The sequence below is a fragment of the Littorina saxatilis genome, unplaced genomic scaffold (assembly GCF_037325665.1).
Source record: "Littorina saxatilis isolate snail1 unplaced genomic scaffold, US_GU_Lsax_2.0 scaffold_384, whole genome shotgun sequence".
Taxonomy (NCBI): domain Eukaryota; kingdom Metazoa; phylum Mollusca; class Gastropoda; order Littorinimorpha; family Littorinidae; genus Littorina; species Littorina saxatilis.
The window spans coordinates 38241-57290 of NW_027129139.1; the positions used below are offsets into that span (position 1 = coordinate 38241).

The 19050-nt window shown below is 44.8% G+C and overlaps 1 protein-coding gene and 1 long non-coding RNA gene across 2 annotated transcripts in view; both read left to right on the top strand.

Moving 5' to 3' along the window:
* The first annotated feature begins 3818 nt into the window (after positions 1 to 3818).
* LOC138957421 (uncharacterized) lies at positions 3819 to 6645 on the top strand. The gene is made up of 3 exons (XR_011453024.1): positions 3819 to 3893; positions 5931 to 6011; positions 6445 to 6645. It is a non-coding gene; the product is annotated as an uncharacterized lncRNA (long non-coding RNA).
* Positions 6646 to 12727: 6082 nt separating this feature from the next.
* The window catches only part of LOC138957419 (fibronectin-like), a gene marked incomplete at its 3' end in the record, with an annotated part of 60637 nt that continues 54314 nt past the window's right edge, over positions 12728 to 19050 (top strand). Inside the window, exons 1-2 of the mRNA XM_070328537.1 lie at positions 12728 to 12788; positions 18724 to 18798. Coding sequence (XP_070184638.1) covers positions 12728 to 12788; positions 18724 to 18798 — 136 coding nt within the window. The remainder of the gene's footprint in view (positions 12789 to 18723; positions 18799 to 19050) is intronic.

Consider the following 19050-nt stretch of genomic DNA (forward strand, 5'->3'; position numbering starts at 1 on the left):
CTGACCCAAGTTGTGTCTCCCGCTAGGATTATTGTGTGTTTACTATCGTAGGGTAGACTCTTGACCGGATTCCTTTATAACCTCTTATCTCAGATTTAGGTGGTCGTTATGTAATGTGCCGCCAGCCTGTCTGGGTATCGTTGGACTCGGAGTTTTGTCAAGTGGGTGTCATTTCTTTTGACAGGGTACATCATAGAAGATGCCAGGTGGCTTGGAGGTTTTAGTCTCTTACCCCCCCCCCCCCTTCTTTGTAACTGGTTGTAATCTAATGAGCCTTATCCGGTGTGCGTAATATTTCCGGTGCGTGACACCGACACGGCTCTCTCCCTCTTTAACGATCCCTTTCATTTGGCAGGCAATCTTAAGACGACACCCCCCGTTGTCTGACACCGGGTAGCCTTCCTATTGGCTTACCGCCACAGGGAATCGGAAGTGACCAGCCTTTAAAAGACTGAGCATTTAGGCTAGAGGAGAGAACGCGATTTGTGACACTGCGAGCAGTGTGTGTTGCTCCGATTGTGTCGGTACGGTCGAAGTGCTGACCAAATTTGTCGCGAAGTTGTAATCGGTCGACTTGTGGTTGTAACTGAATTCCGAAACCTGTGCTCTTGTGTTTCGCGACTATCGTCAGCAGCAGGTTTTGTGTTCCTTTTACGTGTGCTCACTGAGGAGAATCTACACTGCTTTCTGGTGTCTACTTTCTGGTGTACGTTAATTAAAAGTCACGTTATCGCAACCTCTGTCTTGGCGTCTCATTTATGCTTCCTGGCCTATTTCCCCCCCCTTCCACTCCACCCTATCACATGTAGAGCTTGCTTTTTCTGAACTGGAATACAACGCAGTAGATTTTACATCATGCGACGTAGGTCAAGCAGTCAGTCGTGTTATTACAACTCTTGTTACTTAAAATATCCCTGTATTACACACACACACACACACACACACACACACACACACACACACACACACATACACACACACACACACACACACACATACACACACACACACACACACACACACACACATAACACACACTACACACATATAACACACACATACACAAACACACACATCATACATAATGCAGATTCTTTTTAAATTGTACAGGATGTCTAGAACTGTTTGCATTGATTTTCATATTGATTTTTCATGATACTCTTTTAAAAATACCCCAAATTAAAAACATTATTCAGGGGCGGATCAGTTGCTTTGGAAGAGGGGGGGCACTTTGAATCGAAAGTGAATGTGATGGGCGCGAAGCGCCCGAATTTGCAAGGGGGTGCGGGGGCATGCCCCCCCGGAAAAAAATTTTGCCCAAAGAAGCAAAATGGTGCCATCTGGTGCCATTTGAACTTAGAAATGGTCATAGAATCAGCATAGAAATTTTTTTTTTCTTCTTCCTTTTTTTTTTTTTTTTCGGGGGGGAGGGCACGTGCCCCGTGTGCCCCCCCCCCCCCCTCATCCGCCCCTGATTATTGGAAACAAGTGTTGTGTGTAAGGGAGGTCAAGGGAGATAAGTTTGAAGCAATATATCTCAACACACTAAGATTGCATGGTGATATCCTTCAAACATGAATAAGGAATTCAGATCTCTACACACTTTGTTTTTCTAATTTTTTCTATTGCATTGATTTAAGGGGAACATCTTTTTCCTCCGATTTTTCACAAATGAAAATCAAGGGAGGCAACTTAAAGATGAATTACAGGAAAAATTACAATTTTACTGACGCAGTTCTTTTAGATTAGACACGATTCAGAGGATATCATGTAGTAAATCGTATATTTATGTTTTTTGTTGTTGTAAAAAAGAAAAGATCTGGTAGTTGAAACAATGTGTAAGTTTAGCGAAATGATAGCTCCGAACGTCTTGCAGCCTAGTATATCTTTGTCTTGCTAAGCAGAGTAGGGCAATTCATCATCATCTTTAGCGTTGGCAAGCATTGGTAAGTATACTTGTATGTCTTCAATTGTATGACAGCGAAGGAAATACCGTCTGCTCGACTTGAACCGGAACTTCCACGTGTGTCTGTTTTTGTAAATATGAACCGATGATCAAAATAGGGCTGTGTGAGACTATCCAATCAAAACCCCGAATCCCCCCATGTGTCCATCAGAATAGGGATTCTACATGCACAATAATAAAAGAACTTGTGCTACAGGAATACCAGCGGGCAGCAACGAACAGTGCGGTGGTACCACGGACTGTGTGACTGATGCTGTTTGTGACAGTCGGCTTTGTAGTGAGTACTGTGTGTATGGGAGCGGGGCGCGGGAGGTGGGTAGGTTGGTGTGCGTGTCTGTGTGTGTGTGTGTGTGCCTGTGTGTGTGTGTGTGTGTATGTGTCCTGGGTTTGTCATGGGTGTGTGTGTCTGCCTCTGTGTGTGTGTGTGTGTGTTTGTGTGTGTTTGTGTGTGTGTGTGTATGTGTATGTGTGTGTTTTTGTTGTGTGTGTTGTGTGTGTTAAGTTATCTTGGAACGATTCATGCGGGTGTTCTTCGAAAAGGCGCTGAAGTCTTGAATTTACAAGGATGGTTGAAAATTGAGTTGTTGGCAGTGGCTTCGAGTGGTGGACAGGCCAGGTCGGGGCGACACACGGGGAAGGGAGGATATGGTTCTTACCTGTCTGTGTCCCTCTCTCATGATGACAACATTCTCTATGTTCCCCCAATTGCAGAAATTGACGTGGGAAAGGGGTGTGACCCAACGACAAACAATCACTGTAAAAGTAGCAGCGACTGTGTTGCTGTGCCTACCGGGTCAGCTACTTACCAGTGCAGTAAGTTTTACATCATGTTTTCTGTAATATATGGTCCGGCAACAAAGGGATTCAGAATTATAACTGTTCTTCTCTTAAGTCGAAAATCGATTGTATAAGGATGCTTCTAATATATAATGAGAGCAGATAAGGTTCCCTATTTGCACAATCAAAGAGTATACTTTTATCTTGTTCGATTTAAAGCCAGTTTGGCAATTACCTCTTGAGACATCAGGATTCAAAATATATGTACAAAAGTCTGCACCGTCCAATGTAAAGACGTGTTGACGTTGTCTTACTTGATTGATCATGACATATGGCTTGTTTCGTGGTCATGTATAATCAGGATGAGGGGCATGAGGTGGATGTTTTTCATTATAAAAAGGAAGGACTATTTGTACAGTGCTCAAGAAGAACAGTTGATTAGGACGATTAGTACTTCTGTTGAAATGTCTCGTTTCTGGCTTTTAGGGTTTGAGTCCTGTACACGAACACATTTCACAAATCAAGAGAAAACCTTTCAGATGTATGAACCCCACGCTCAATGTCACATTTTGATATACATTTGTTTGAACTCTCGTGCTTCTTAAAACTGTCAAGCTAGTTGGGCAGAACCTGGTTCAGGAATTGAGGTAAACAGATCTTAACAGGCGTTATAAGGAGTGGCGCATCACTGAAAATGTCCCTATTGCTGGTCGTTTTTATTCAAACATTTACCAGGGTAGAGAAAATAAGATTAAGTATGTATAGCACGTTACCTTTACCAAGAGATATTGCAAATCATCCTTAACAGCTTTTCATTTTGAGCACTGTGGAAAAGTTGCTTCGATTGTTTTTAAATAATACAGCAAAAACGTCTTGTGCTGGCAATTGTTTAACAAACCAACCAATGTAACGAATCTGATTTTTACCAAGCCATTAGATTAATACCTGTATTATCTGAGCAGTTTAAAGAAGAATACTGATAGTTTATCGTTGTCATTCAGTTTGTTTTAGTTTTAATGATTTTTGCTGCATTCTGAAGTGAGTATATATTCGAATGATATAATTTACACAACAGGGCTAACCGTGGGTTCCCAGTGTACGAATTCCAACGAATGTAAACCAGAACTGCGCTGTGACGCCAATCAATGTCGTGAGTATGAGCGCTGTTCATCAATCCTGTGTTCTACTGTCTGTAGTTCTACTGTCTGAATTACTATATGGATGTAGCCAAGTGGCGTACCCAGTCTTTTTGTGTAATTATCTCCTGCCCGACCCAGTTGCCTCCCCTGTCTATTATCTTCCCCTGACCCAAGTTGTGTCTCCCGCTAGGATTATTGTGTGTTTACTATCGTAGGGTAGACTCTTGACCGGATTCCTTTCTAACCTCTTATCTCAGATTTAGGTGGTCGTTATGTAATGTGCCGTCAGCCTGTCTGGGTATCGTTGGACTCGGCGTTTTGTCAAGTGGGTGTCATTTCTTTTGACAGGGTACATCATAGAAGATGCCAGGTGGCTTGGAGGTTTTAGTCTCTTACCCCCCCCCCCCCCCCTTCTTTGTAACTGGTTGTAATCCAATGAGCCTTATCCGGTGTGCGTAATATTTCCGGTGCGTGACACCGACACGGCTCTCTGCCTCTTTAACGATCCCTTTCATTTGGCAGGCAATCTTAAGACGACACCCCCCGTTGTCTGACACCGGGTAGCCTTCCTATTGGCTTATCGCCACAGGGAATCGGAAGTGACCAGCCTTTAAAAGATTGAGCATTTAGGCTAGAGGAGAGAACGCGATTTGTGACTCTGCGAGCTGTGTGTTGCTCCGATTGTGTCGGTTGACGTGAACGGTCGAAGTGCTGACCAAATTTGTAGCGAAGTTGTAATCGGTCGACTTGTGGTTGTAACTGAATTCCGAAACCTGTGCTCTTGTGTTTCGCGACTATCGTCAGCAGCAGGTTTTGTGTTCCTTTTACGTGTGCTCACTGAGGAGAATCTACACTGCTTTCTGGTGTCTACTTTCTGGTGATACGTTAATTAAAAGTCACGTTATCGCAACCTCTGTCTTGGCGTCTCATGTATGCTTCCTGGCCTATTTCCCCCCCTTCCACGCCACCCTATCACATGTAGAGCTTGCTTTTTCTGAACTGGAATACAACGCAGTAGATTTTACATCATGCGACGTAGGTCAAGCAGTCAGTCGTGTTTTTACAACTCTTGTTACTTAAAATATCCCTGTATTACACACACACACACACACACAGTGGCACACACACACACACACATACACACACACACAAACACACACACACACACACATACTCACACACACACACACACACACACACATAACACACACTACACACATATAACACACACATACACAAACACACACATCATACATAATGCAGATTCTTTTTAAATTGTACAGGATGTCTAGAACTGTTTGCATTGATTTTCATATTGATTTTTCATGATACTCTTTTAAAAATACCCCAAATTAAAAACATTATTGGAAACAAGTGTTGTGTGTAAGGGAGATCAACGGAGATAATTTTGAAGCAATATATCTTAACACACTAAGATTGCATGGTGATATCCTTCAAACATGAATAAGGAATTCAGATCTCTACACACTTTGTTTTTCTAATTTTTTCTATTGCATTGATTTAAGGGGAACATCTTTTTCCTCCGATTTTTCACAAATGAAAACCAAGGGAGGCAACTTAAAGATGAATTACAGGAAAAATTACAATTTTACTGACGCAGTTCTTTTAGATTAGACACGATTCAGAGGATATCATGTAGTAAATCGTATATTTATGTTTTTTGTTGTTGTAAAAAAGAAAAGATCTGGTAGTTGAAACAATGTGTAAGTTTAGCGAAATGATAGCTCCGAACGTCTTGCAGCCTAGCATATCTTTGTCTTGCTAAGCAGAGTAGGGCAATTCATCATCATCTTTAGCGTTGGCAAGCATTGGTAAGTATACTTGTATGTCTTCAATTGTATGACAGCGAAGGAAATACCGTCTGCTCGACTTGAACCGGAACTACCACGTGTGTTTGTTTTTGTAAATATAAACCGATGATCAAAATAGGGCTGTGTGAGACTATCCAATCAAAACCCCGAATCCCCCCATGTGTCTATCAGAATAGGGATTCTACATGCACAATAATAAAAGAAATTGTGCTACAGGAATACCAGCGGGCAGCAACGAACAGTGCGGTGATACCACGGACTGTGTGACTGATGCTGTTTGTGACAGTCAGCTTTGTAGTGAGTACTGTGTGTATGGGGGCGGGGCGCGGGAGGTGGGTAGGTTGGTGTGCGTGTCTGTGTGTGTGTGTGTGTGTGCCTGTGTGTGTGTGTGTATGTGTCCTGGGTTTGTCATGGGTGTGTGTGTCTGCCTCTGTGTGTGTGTGTGTGTGTTTGTGTGTGTTTGTGTGTGTGTGTGTGTATGTGTATGTGTGTGTTTTTGTTGTGTGTGTTGTGTGTGTTAAGTTATCTTGGAACGATTCATGCGGGTGTTCTTCGAAAAGGCGCTGAAGTCTTGAATTTACAAGGATGGTTGAAAATTGAGTTGTTGGCAGTGGCTTCGAGTGGTGGACAGGCCAGGTCGGAGCGACACACAGGGAAGGGAGGATATGGTTCTTACCTGTCTGTGTCCCTCTCTCATGATGACTAAATTCTCTATGTTCCCCAATTGCAGAAATTGACGTGGGAAAGGGGTGTGACCCAACGACAAACAATCACTGTAAAAGTAGCAGCGACTGTGTTGCTGTGCCTACCGGGTCAGCTACTTACCAGTGCAGTAAGTTTTACATCATGTTTTCTGTAATATATGGTCCGGCAACAAAGGGATTCAGAATTATAACTGTTCTTCTCTTAAGTCGAAAATCGATTGTATAAGGATGCTTCTAATATATAATGAGAGCAGATAAGGTTCCCTATTTGCACAATCAAAGAGTATACTTTTATCTTGTTCGATTTAAAGCCAGTTTGGCAATTACCTCTTGAGACATCAGGATTCAAAATATATGTACAAAAGTCTGCACCGTCCAATGTAAAGACGTGTTGACGTTGTCTTACTTGATTGATCATGACATATGGCTTGTTTCGTGGTCATGTATAATCAGGATGAGGGGCATGAGGTGGATGTTTTTCATTATAAAAAGGAAGGACTATTTGTACAGTGCTCAAGAAGAACAGTTGATTAGGACGATTAGTACTTCTGTTGAAATGTCTCGTTTCTGGCTTTTAGGGTTTGAGTCCTGTACACGAACACATTTCACAAATCAAGAGAAAACCTTTCAGATGTATGAACCCCACGCTCAATGTCACATTTTGATATACATTTGTTTGAACTCTCGTGCTTCTTAAAACTGTCAAGCTAGTTGGGCAGAACCTGGTACAGGAATTGATTTAAACAGATCTTAACAGGCGTTATAAGGAGTGGCGCATCACTGAAAATGTCCCTATTGCTGGTCGTTTTTATTCAAACATTTACCAGGGTAGAGAAAAAAAGATTAAGTATGTATAGCACGTTACCTTTACCAAGAGATATTGCAAATCATCCTTAACAGCTTTTCATTTTGAGCACTGTGGAAAAGTTGCTTCGATTGTTTTTAAATAATACAGCAAAAACGTCTTCTGCTGGCAATTGTTTAACAAACCAACCAATGTAACGAATCTGATTTTTACCAAGCCATTAGATTAATACCTGTATTATCTGAGCAGTTTAAAGAAGAATACTGATAGTTTATCGTTGTCATTCAGTTTGTTTTAGTTTTAATGATTTTTGCTGCATTCTGAAGTGAGTATATATTCGAATGATATAATTTACACAACAGGGCTAACCGTGGGTTCCCAGTGTACGAATTCCAACGAATGTAAACCAGAACTGCGCTGTGACGCCAATCAATGTCGTGAGTATGAGCGCTGTTCATCAATCCTGTGTTCTACTGTCTGTAGTTCTACTGTCTGAATTACTATATGGATGTAGCCAAGTGGCGTACCCAGTCTTTTTGTGTAATTATCTCCTGCCCGACCCAGTTGCCTCCCCTGTCTATTATCTTCCCCTGACCCAAGTTGTGTCTCCCGCTAGGATTATTGTGTGTTTACTATCGTAGGGTAGACTCTTGACCGGATTCCTTTCTAACCTCTTATCTCAGATTTAGGTGGTCGTTATGTAATGTGCCGCCAGCCTGTCTGGGTATCGTTGGACTCGGCGTTTTGTCAAGTGGGTGTCATTTCTTTTGACAGGGTACATCATAGAAGATGCCAGGTGGCTTGGAGGTTTTAGTCTCTTACCCCCCCCCTTCTTTGTAACTGGTTGTAATCTAATGAGCCTTATCCGGTGTGCGTAATATTTCCGGTGCGTGACACCGACACGGCTCTCTGCCTCTTTAACGATCCCTTTCATTTGGCAGGCAATCTTAAGACGACACCCCCCGTTGTCTGACACCGGGTAGCCTTCCTATTGGCTTATCGCCACAGGGAATCGGAAGTGACCAGCCTTTAAAAAGACTCAGCATTTAGGCTAGAGGAGAAAACGCGATTTGTGACTCTGCGAGCTGTGTGTTGCTCCGATTGTGTTGGTTGACGTGAACGGTCGAAGTGCTGACCAAATTTGTCGCGAAGTTGTAATCGGTCGACTTGTGGTTGTAACTGAATTCCGAAACCTGTGCTCTTGTGTTTCGCGACTATCGTCAGCAGCAGGTTTTGTGTTCCTTTTACGTGTGCTCACTGAGGAGAATCTACACTGCTTTCTGGTGTCTACTTTCTGGTGTACGTTAATTAAAAGTCACGTTATCGCAACCTCTGTCTTGGCGTCTCATTTATGCTTCCTGGCCTATCCCCCCTTTCCACTCCACCCTATCACATGTAGAGCTTGCTTTTTCTGAACTGGAATACAACGCAGTAGATTTTACATCATGCGACGTAGGTCAAGCAGTCAGTCGTGTTATTACAACTCTTGTTACTTAAAATATCCCTGTATTACACACACACACACACACACACACACACACCCACACACATACGCACACATACATACACAAACACACACACACACACACATACTCACACACACACACACACACACACACATAACACACACTACACACATATAACACACACATACACAAACACACACATCATACATAATGCAGATTCTTTTTAAATTGTACAGGATGTCTAGAACTGTTTGCATTGATTTTCATATTGATTTTTCATGATACTCTTTTAAAAATACCCCAAATTAAAAACATTATTGGAAACAAGTGTTGTGTGTAAGGGAGATCAACGGAGATAATTTTGAAGCAATATATCTTAACACACTAAGATTGCATGGTGATATCCTTCAAACATGAATAAGGAATTCAGATCTCTACACACTTTGTTTTTCTAATTTTTTCTATTGCATTGATTTAAGGGGAACATCTTTTTCCTCCGATTTTTCACAAATGAAAATCAAGGGAGGCAACTTAAAGATGAATTACAGGAAAAATTACAATTTTACTGACGCATCTCTTTTAGATTAGACACGATTCAGAGGATATCATGTAGTAAATCGTATATTTATGTTTTTTGTTGTTGTAAAAAAGAAAAGATCTGGTAGTTGAAACAATGTGTAAGTTTAGCGAAATGATAGCTCCGAACGTCTTGCAGCCTAGTATATCTTTGTCTTGCTAAGCAGAGTAGGGCAATTCATCATCATCTTTAGCGTTGGCAAGCATTGGTAAGTATACTTGTATGTCTTCAATTGTATGACAGCGAAGGAAATACCGTCTGCTCGACTTGAACCGGAACTACCACGTGTGTTTGTTTTTGTAAATATAAACCGATGATCAAAATAGGGCTGTGTGAGACTATCCAATCAAAACCCCGAATCCCCCCATGTGTCTATCAGAATAGGGATTCTACATGCACAATAATAAAAGAACTTGTGCTACAGGAATACCAGCGGGCAGCAACGAACAGTGCGGTGGTACCACGGACTGTGTGACTGATGCTGTTTGTGACAGTCGGCTTTGTAGTGAGTACTGTGTGTATGGGCGCGAGAGGTGGGTAGGTTGGTGTGCGTGTCTGTGTGTGTGTGTGTGTGTGCCTGTGTGTGTGTGTGTATGTGTCCTGGGTTTGTCATGGGTGTGTGTGTCTGCCTCTGTGTGTGTGTGTGTGTGTTTGTGTGTGTTTGTGTGTGTGTGTGTGTGTGTGTGTGTTTGTGTGTGTGAGTGTGTTTGTGTGTGTGTGTGTGTGTGTGTGTATGTGTGTGTTTTTGTTGTGTGTGTTGTGTGTGTTAAGTTATCTTGGAACGATTCATGCGGGTGTTCTTCGAAAAGGCGCTGAAGTCTTGAATTTACAAGGATGGTTGAAAATTGAGTTGTTGGCAGTGGCTTCGAGTGGTGGACAGGCCAGGTCGGAGCGACACACAGGGAAGGGAGGATATGGTTCTTACCTGTCTGTGTCCCTCTCTCATGATGACTAAATTCTCTATGTTCCCCAATTGCAGAAATTGACGTGGGAAAGGGGTGTGACCCAACGACAAACAATCACTGTAAAAGTAGCAGCGACTGTGTTGCTGTGCCTACCGGGTCAGCTACTTACCAGTGCAGTAAGTTTTACATCATGTTTTCTGTAATATATGGTCCGGCAACAAAGGGATTCAGAATTATAACTGTTCTTCTCTTAAGTCGAAAATCGATTGTATAAGGATGCTTCTAATATATAATGAGAGCAGATAAGGTTCCATATTTACACAATCAAAGAGTATACTTTTATCTTGTTCGACTTAAAACCAGTTTGGCAATTACCTCTTGAGACATCAGGATTCAAAATATATGTACAAAAGTCTGCACCGTCCAATGTAAAGACGTGTTGACGTTGTCTTACTTGATTGATCATGACACTCAATGTCACATTTTGATATACATTTGTTTGAACTCTCGTGCTTCTTAAAACTGTCAAGCTAGTTGGGCAGAACCTGGTACAGGAATTGATTTAAACAGATCTTAACAGGCGTTATAAGGAGTGGCTGTCACGTTTCAATATATCACTTAAGGTGATTATGAACCGGTTAATTACTACTAATTAACTAACCACACCACGATCCACTCTCGCAGTCATACAATTAAATAGAGTCAACAAAAGTATAAGTTTCAGACGCCTGTTTATGTATAAACTCGCCACCTCCCTCGAGCCTTCACTCAAAATATGTTCCTTTTACGTTCTCAACACGTAAAAAACCCGTGGTCACTGACAAAATGCCAGTAGTATATAGAAAATTATAGTAACACGCTGAACCCGTGTAAATACAGTCAAAATGAGAATGTTCTGTTAAAAAAAAAGCTCTAGTTCATGCAGGGGTCACACACCCCACGTTGTCACTACTCCAATGAAATCACAGATAAGAAAAAGACAACGGTGGTCAACGGGGTGCGTAAGACACGGTGCACTTAGCTTTCTTTCTGTATGCTGGTTAGCCGGTATGCTGGTTAGCCGGGTTGCTGGTTAGCCGGGTTGCTGGTTAGCCGGTTCGCTGGTTAGCCGGTCTGCTGGTTAGCCGGTCTGCTGGTTAGCCGGTTAGCGTAGCTTCCTCAGGTCCCAGCTCCAACGTCTGCAGCTAGCAGTGCCCCGTCAAAAGGCAGCCGTGCAGCGGTTACAGGAAACCGACAGAAACGAACGAAGGCTGCAAACAGAAAGCATCGGTGCACTAAACATGTCAGCTACCCCTCACCCACCACCTTAAAACATGTCATCTTTAAATATCTCATCGAGCACGTGGGCCTGCACAAAACGGACTTTTTACAACAACAAAACAGTCATTTTCCGTCCTTCTCTCCCTATCTGCAAAAACCATATACAGATTAGTATTTTAGCGTCACAGAGAGTAAATTATGCGCTAACCTGGAAAGAACAACAGAGAGTATTTCATTCCACAACACAGACTCATCAACAGCGTTAAATAATGATTTATTACCTCAAAAGCCTATGATTGTACTCTCAATGGAAGCAAAGTCCGCCTCCTCCCTGGAACAGCCTCTGTTCGTCAACAGTGACCGAAAACCTCCAGAACCCCTTGTCGAATCCTTATGCGAAAGCCATCGCCGACGAAGGAAAGTTGACGACTTGTCCTCAGCAAAATACGTGGCAGAGAGAAGAAATAATTGGTGGAAGTTCCCTTAGAGTGCCGAATATAATACTCGGTGAAAAACCATCATACTCTAGAAACTGTGTATTAGATCCTTCCCCTTCTGCCGCTGGGTGTCAAGTGCGCCGTCCTTGTGCCTCTCTCAGACAACCTAGCCAATAACACGTGACTGACCTTGTCACAAAACCAGTCCAGCTATACACAATTCTGCCTCCCCAAGCAGAAAAAGGACACGAGAAACTCAATCCCTGAAAATCCCGTGTGCGCTGTCAGCGAAAAACCGTCAGCCCTATGACAGCAGAAACCTCCACTGTAAAACTCGTGCGCAGCAAACCCTCCGTGTTCATTGAGCACTGTCAGCAAACTCTGCTGTAGCCCAATATCACGTACAGGCGCTTTCTATCATAATCGACCAAGAACAGGCACTCCACTGAGTGACACTTTCTTGGTCTCTGTCACCCGATCGTGACACACCTCCCCTCTTCAAGACGAAACCTCGGTTTCGCTCACAGTCATGTTCTCCTCTCCAGCCCGAGAGAGAAAGTCAGCTCCAACATTGTTGGCGCCCGGAATGACGCGTACCGTGAATTGGTACGGTTGGAGAATCAACGCCCAGCGCATAAGTCTGGCGTTTGCCAACCTTGCAACCTGAAGATATTGCAGAGGTTGATGGTCTGTTTCCAGACAGAAAGGTCGTCCTCAAGAACGAGCAACCCCTCGTTCCACCCCTGATGACTGCAACCTTCTCTGTCTTCTTGTCTTTGCTCTTCTTGTCTTTGTTCTTCTGGTCTTTGTTCTTTTCCCCGTAGGCAGTCCTTTCGATGTAGGCGCGCAGCAAGTTGGCATGGTACAGGCGTGCTTTCCCGTGCATCATGATCCTGTAGTCGTTCTGGCCCACCCTCGCTGTCACCTCAAAAGGTCCTTGCCACTGCAGTTGTAGCTTGTTGTGTTTGACAGGTAGAAGTAGCAACACCCGTTCTCCAATCTTGAAGCTGCGCGGCCGTGCCTTGCGGTCGAATCCTCGCGCATAACGCTGTGCTGCTCTTCCCAGGTTCTCTTGAGCCAGTTTGCAGGTCTCTTCAATCCTGTTCCTGAGTTCTACTATGTAGGTCGCTGTCGTCTGCACCTCCTCGTCAGCTTCTTCGTCCGTCCAAGCCTGACGCAGGATAGCCATGGGACCGCGTACCTGTCTGCCGTACAACAACTCAAATGGGGAAAAACCCAAGCTCTCCTGAGGAACCTCGCGGTATGCAAAAAGCAATGCTGGGATGTACCTGTCCCACGTGCGTGGTTTCTCCTGAGCTAGTTTCCTCAGCATGGTCTTCAAGGTGCCATTGAACCTTTCCACCAGTCCGTTGCACTGAGCATGGTAAGGAGTGGTGAAATGCTGCTCCAGTGATAGCAGTCGTGCTGCCTCCGCCATCACTCCTCCCGTGAACTGCGTGCCTCTGTCGGTGAGTACCTCTGATGGAATTCCCAGCCGGGACCACATAGTAACCAGAGCCTCAGCTACTCGCGTGGCTTCAATCGATTTCAGAGGGATCGCCTCTGGGTATCGAGTAGCGTAGTCCACCATGGTCAAAATGTATCTGTTTCCGTCCTCAGACGCAGGCAAGATGGGCCCGATGATGTCCACTGCCACCCGACGAAAGGGTTCGTCGATGAGCGGCATCTTCTCTAAGGGGACCTTCCTCACCCTTCCTTTGGCAACCACCTTCTGGCACTTATCGCAGGACGCACAGAAACGTCGGACATCCGTGCAGATGCCTGGCCAGTAAAAGTGGCGCCAGACACGATCCGTGGTCTTCTTGGTACCAAGATGACCTCCCAGAATCGAGTCGTGTGCCGTTGCCATGACACCCTCGCGAAACTCGCGAGGCACGACAACCTGTTTGAATGTACCTTCTTGGTTGCTGAACTCCCGGTAGAGCAACTTCTTGTCCCTGAGGAACCTTGACCTCCCATGCTTCCCGCTCAGCTTCACCTTCCCCGACTTCGCGTGCTCCCGAGGAGTTGCTAATGTCGGATCAGATGCCTGAGCCTTCGCGAGAAGCGCGGGGGTCACGTTCCCCAGGGCAGCTCGTGCAGCAGGTAGGGGTTTGAGAGGTTTGTCCTCTCGCTCCGCCTGTGCCCGCGTGAGCACTGAAATGACGTCGGGAGACCGATAAACGGGAACCTCCCTGGTGACGCCGTCCACAAACTGAACCCGGTTTCCAATGAGCAGGTCGCATGGAGGATCGTCCATGACGACGGCCACAATGGTCCCCGTGAACAACGGTGTTACGACCTTGATCACTGCCGTGTTCAAGTCGTAAGCGTGAGATGCCTCGGCCATTCTCACTCTGATGCTGTCTCCTGTGTAGGCCATAGCTGGAACTAGACTCGCCCGAACCACTATCATGTCCGCCCCTGTGTCCCGCAGACCTTCGCCCTTCACTCCGTTAACGTAGACGTTGCAGTGGGGCTGGAAATGTTTCCTGGAGCACGGAACGCAGAGTTGTGGAATTGTGCATGAGCTCGTGACGTCCCTTAACTCCCCGCTGCCAACAAAGTGTACGCCCTTCTGGTCAGCCTGTCTCTTGTGGCAGTCCTTCTTCACGTGGCCCCGCTTGTTGCAGTAGTAACACTGGATGTCAGTTCTGGAACTTGATCCTTTGTGTCCCTGATCGTCCTTCCCGTCCTTGGGTCCTGAAGAACCCGAATTTCCCGATTTTCCCGGCCGTGAGCCTGAAGATTTGCCGGAGATCGCCTGGGCGTCCTCGTGTACTCTGATCCAGTCGGCTGCCTCCTGAGTAGTCTTTGGCTGGTGTTCCTGCACGAAGGTCACCACCTCAGGTCGCAGGCTGGACATCAGTTGCTCCATGACAATGAGGTCGGCAAGGTCGTTGACGGTCCAGTCCTTTTCGGCCATCTCCACCCAGCGCCGCAGGTAGAGATTAAGGCGTGCCACAAACTGATGACTCAGCTCGCCGCTCAGTCTCTTGCTGTTACGCAGACGTCGTCTGTAGGCTTCCGCAGTCAGGTTGAAGCGCTGGAGTAACGCCTTCTTTAGTGCCTGATAGTCTCTCGCCTCGTCGTCATCCAAAGCGTTGTAGAGCTGCAATGCGCGTCCCTTTAAGCAGGTGCTAAGGCGGCTAGCCCACGTGGCCTCGTCCCACTTCTGGTCGGATGCAATGCGCTCAAACCGGCGTAAAAAATCGTCGAGCTCGTCCTTGTCATCGTCGAACGTCGGCAGTCTCGTACGGTCGGCAACAAACGTCGGCGCGCTAGCCTGAGTAAGCGTACCCTTCTCGGCCTGTAGCCTAGCTAGTTCTAGCTGGAGATCGCGATCCGCCTGTTCCTTCCGGTCTAGTCTGTCACGTTCGTCTTTCCTTTCTTGTCTGTCAAGTTCGTCTTTCTCTTTCTTGTCCTGTCTGTCACGTTCGTCTTTCCTTTCCTGTCTGTCTCGTTCTGCCTGTCGTTCGGCCTGTCGTTCTCTTTCTTGTCTGTCAAGTTCGTCCTTCTTGTCCTGTCTGTCACGTTCTTCTTTTCTTGTCAGTCGCTCAAATTCTTCCTTCCGTTCCACTTCTAAGCGTTTTAGAACGCTTCGGGCTCTAACGCGTGCGTCTCGCTCAGTCGGTTGCTCACTACCAGGAGTCTCGAAAGTTATTCTCCTCATCGGAGATCCCCCTGTGGCCATGGTTAGTTTTAGCAAAGCTTTATTACCAAAGTAAGTCTAACGCAGCTATAGCTAGAACACGCGGTGATGAAATGGATACAAAAATCCAGCAACCGGAAAATGCAGAAGAAAAATCCAAACGGTGTAGAACAAAACGCGTAGCCTACTTTATGGCTGCTTTTTGCGGTGAAACAAAGTGTTTCCCACAGCCGTGGCCTACTTTATCGGCTGCTTTTTGCGGTGAAACAGAGTGTCTCCCACAGCCTCGGTTAGGACAGAAGTCCTCGGACCCTTCCCCCCCAAAATTCCAACAAAGTCAAAATATGGAGAAAAATCCAAGTAAAACAAGACTATAGAAATATAACCTGTTACAGAATGCGAAACAACAATGTAGAGAAAACTGAGTAAAACGAATAACAAATCCGCTAACCCCGCTCAGCTCTCTGCAACGGAAAACTCTGAACGTACAACAACAAAGATTCACAAACAAAGGAAAGGGAAGTAATCACAGTTAGCGCATACAATAACTCACAAATTACAATTTACATTTCCTGCAAGATGTGAATCGCTTAAGGTGTGGTATATGATCAAAACTATACAAAAAAGGGTAGCACCAAGCAGAAAATAAGTCGAGCACTGACGAGATTATCTGCTCTTAGTTATCCTTAATTGGTGGGTCTTTATCAGTTGGAAATTAACTGAGTAGATCCCGGCTTGGCCCCCATGTGTCACGTTTCAATATATCACTTAAGGTGATTATGAACCGGTTAATTACTACTAATTAACTAACCACACCACGATCCACTCTCGCAGTCATACAATTAAATAGAGTCAACAAAAGTATAAGTTTCAGACGCCTGTTTATGTATAAACTCGCCACCTCCCTCGAGCCTTCACTCAAAATATGTTCCTTTTACGTTCTCAACACGTAAAAAACCCGTGGTCACTGACAAAATGCCAGTAGTATATAGAAAATTATAGTAACACGCTGAACCCGTGTAAATACAGTCAAAATGAGAATGTTCTGTTCAAAAAGCTCTAGTTCATGCAGGGGTCACACACCCCACGTTGTCACTACTCCAATGAAATCACAGATAAGAAAAAGACAACGGTGGTCAACGGGGTGCGTAAGACACGGTGCACTTAGCTTTCTTTCTGTATGCTGGTTAGCCGGTATGCTGGTTAGCCGGGTTGCTGGTTAGCCGGGTTGCTGGTTAGCCGGTTCGCTGGTTAGCCGGTCTGCTGGTTAGCCGGTTAGCGTAGCTTCCTCAGGTCCCAGCTCCAACGTCTGCAGCTAGCAGTGCCCCGTCAAAAGGCAGCCGTGCAGCGGTTACAGGAAACCGACAGAAACGAACGAAGGCTGCAAACAGAAAGCATCGGTGCACTAAACATGTCAGCTACCCCTCACCCACCACCTTAAAACATGTCATCTTTAAATATCTCATCGAGCACGTGGGCCTGCACAAAACGGACTTTTTACAACAACAAAACAGTCATTTTCCGTCCTTCTCTCCCTATCTGCAAAAACCATATACAGATTAGTATTTTAGCGTCACAGAGAGTAAATTATGCGCTAACCTGGAAAGAACAACAGAGAGTATTTCATTCCACAACACAGACTCATCAACAGCGTTAAATAATGATTTATTACCTCAAAAGCCTATGATTGTACTCTCAATGGAAGCAAAGTCCGCCTCCTCCCTGGAACAGCCTCTGTTCGTCAACAGTGACCGAAAACCTCCAGAACCCCTTGTCGAATCCTTATGCGAAAGCCATCGCCGACGAAGGAAAGTTGACGACTTGTCCTCAGCAAAATACGTGGCAGAGAGAAGAAATAATTGGTGGAAGTTCCCTTAGAGTGCCGAATATAATACTCGGTGAAAAACCATCATACTCTAGAAACTGTGTATTAGATCCTTCCCCTTCTGCCGCTGGGTGTCAAGTGCGCCGTCCTTGTGCCTCTCTCAGACAACCTAGCCAATAACACGTGACTGACCTTGTCACAAAACCAGTCCAGCTATACACAATTCTGCCTCCCCAAGCAGAAAAAGGACACGAGAAACTCAATCCCTGAAAATCCCGTGTGCGCTGTCAGCGAAAAACCGTCAGCCCTATGACAGCAGAAACCTCCACTGTAAAACTCGTGCGCAGCAAACCCTCCGTGTTCATTGAGAACTGTCAGCAAACTCTGCTGTAGCCCAATATCACGTACAGGCGCTTTCTATCATAATCGACCCAGAACAGGCACTCCACTGAGTGACACTTTCTTGGTCTCTGTCACCCGATCGTGACAGTGGCGCATCACTGAAAATGTCCCTATTGCTGGTCGTTTTTGGCTCCACGTAAGTGTAGCCTATGCGATGATAAACTTTGTCTGTCTGTGCGTGCGTATGTATGTATGTATGTATGTATGTATGTATGTGTGTATGTCTGTGGTAGAAACTTTAACATTTCCGAGTCTATGGATTACGTCAGTCTCGGTCAAAAGTGTTCGACGTGTGTGATAGAAACTATTTGAAGACGTCACATTATGACGTAAGAGGGTTAGACGTCACGCAAAGGAATTACTGAAAGTCTCGGTCATTGTTATTGTGAGCGGGCCGAGACTTCTTGGCAGATCCAGGGTCTCGCTTTCTTGCATAGTTTCACCTATGCTTACTGTGTGTGTGTGTGTGTGTGTGTGTGTGTGTGTGTGTGTGTGTGTGTGTGTGTGTGTGTGTGTGTGTGTGTGTGTGTGTGTGTGTGTGTATGTGTGACGGAGTGATTGAGTTTGTGTTACTGTTTGTCGATTTCTTACGTGAGCCTTGAAGGCTTCGCCTCTTGTTATTCAAACATTTACCAGGGTAGAGAAAAAAAGATTAAGTATGTATAGCACGTTACCTTTACCAAGAGATATTGCAAATCATCCTTAACAGCTTTTCATTTTGAGCACTGTGGAAAAGTTGCTTCGATTGTTTTTAAATAATACAGCAAAAACGTCTTCTGCTGGCAATTGTTTAACAAACCAACCAATGTAACGAATCTGATTTTTACCAAGCCATTAGATTAATACCTGTATTATCTGAGCAGTTTAAAGAAGAATACTGATAGTTTATCGTTGTCATTCAGTTTGTTTTAGTTTTAATGATTTTTGCTGCATTCTGAAGTGAGTATATATTCGAATGATATAATTTACACAACAGGGCTAACCGTGGGTTCCCAGTGTACGAATTCCAACGAATGTAAACCAGAACTGCGCTGTGACGCCAATCAATGTCGTGAGTATGAGCGCTGTTCATCAATCCTGTGTTCTACTGTCTGTAGTTCTACTGTCTGAATTACTATATGGATGTGGCCAAGTGGCGTACCCAGTCTTTTTGTGTAATTATCTCCTGCCCGACCCAGTTGCCTCCCCTGTCTATTATCTTCCCCTGACCCAAGTTGTGTCTCCCGCTAGGATTATTGTGTGTTTACTATCGTAGGGTAGACTCTTGACCGGATTCCTTTCTAACCTCTTATCTCAGATTTAG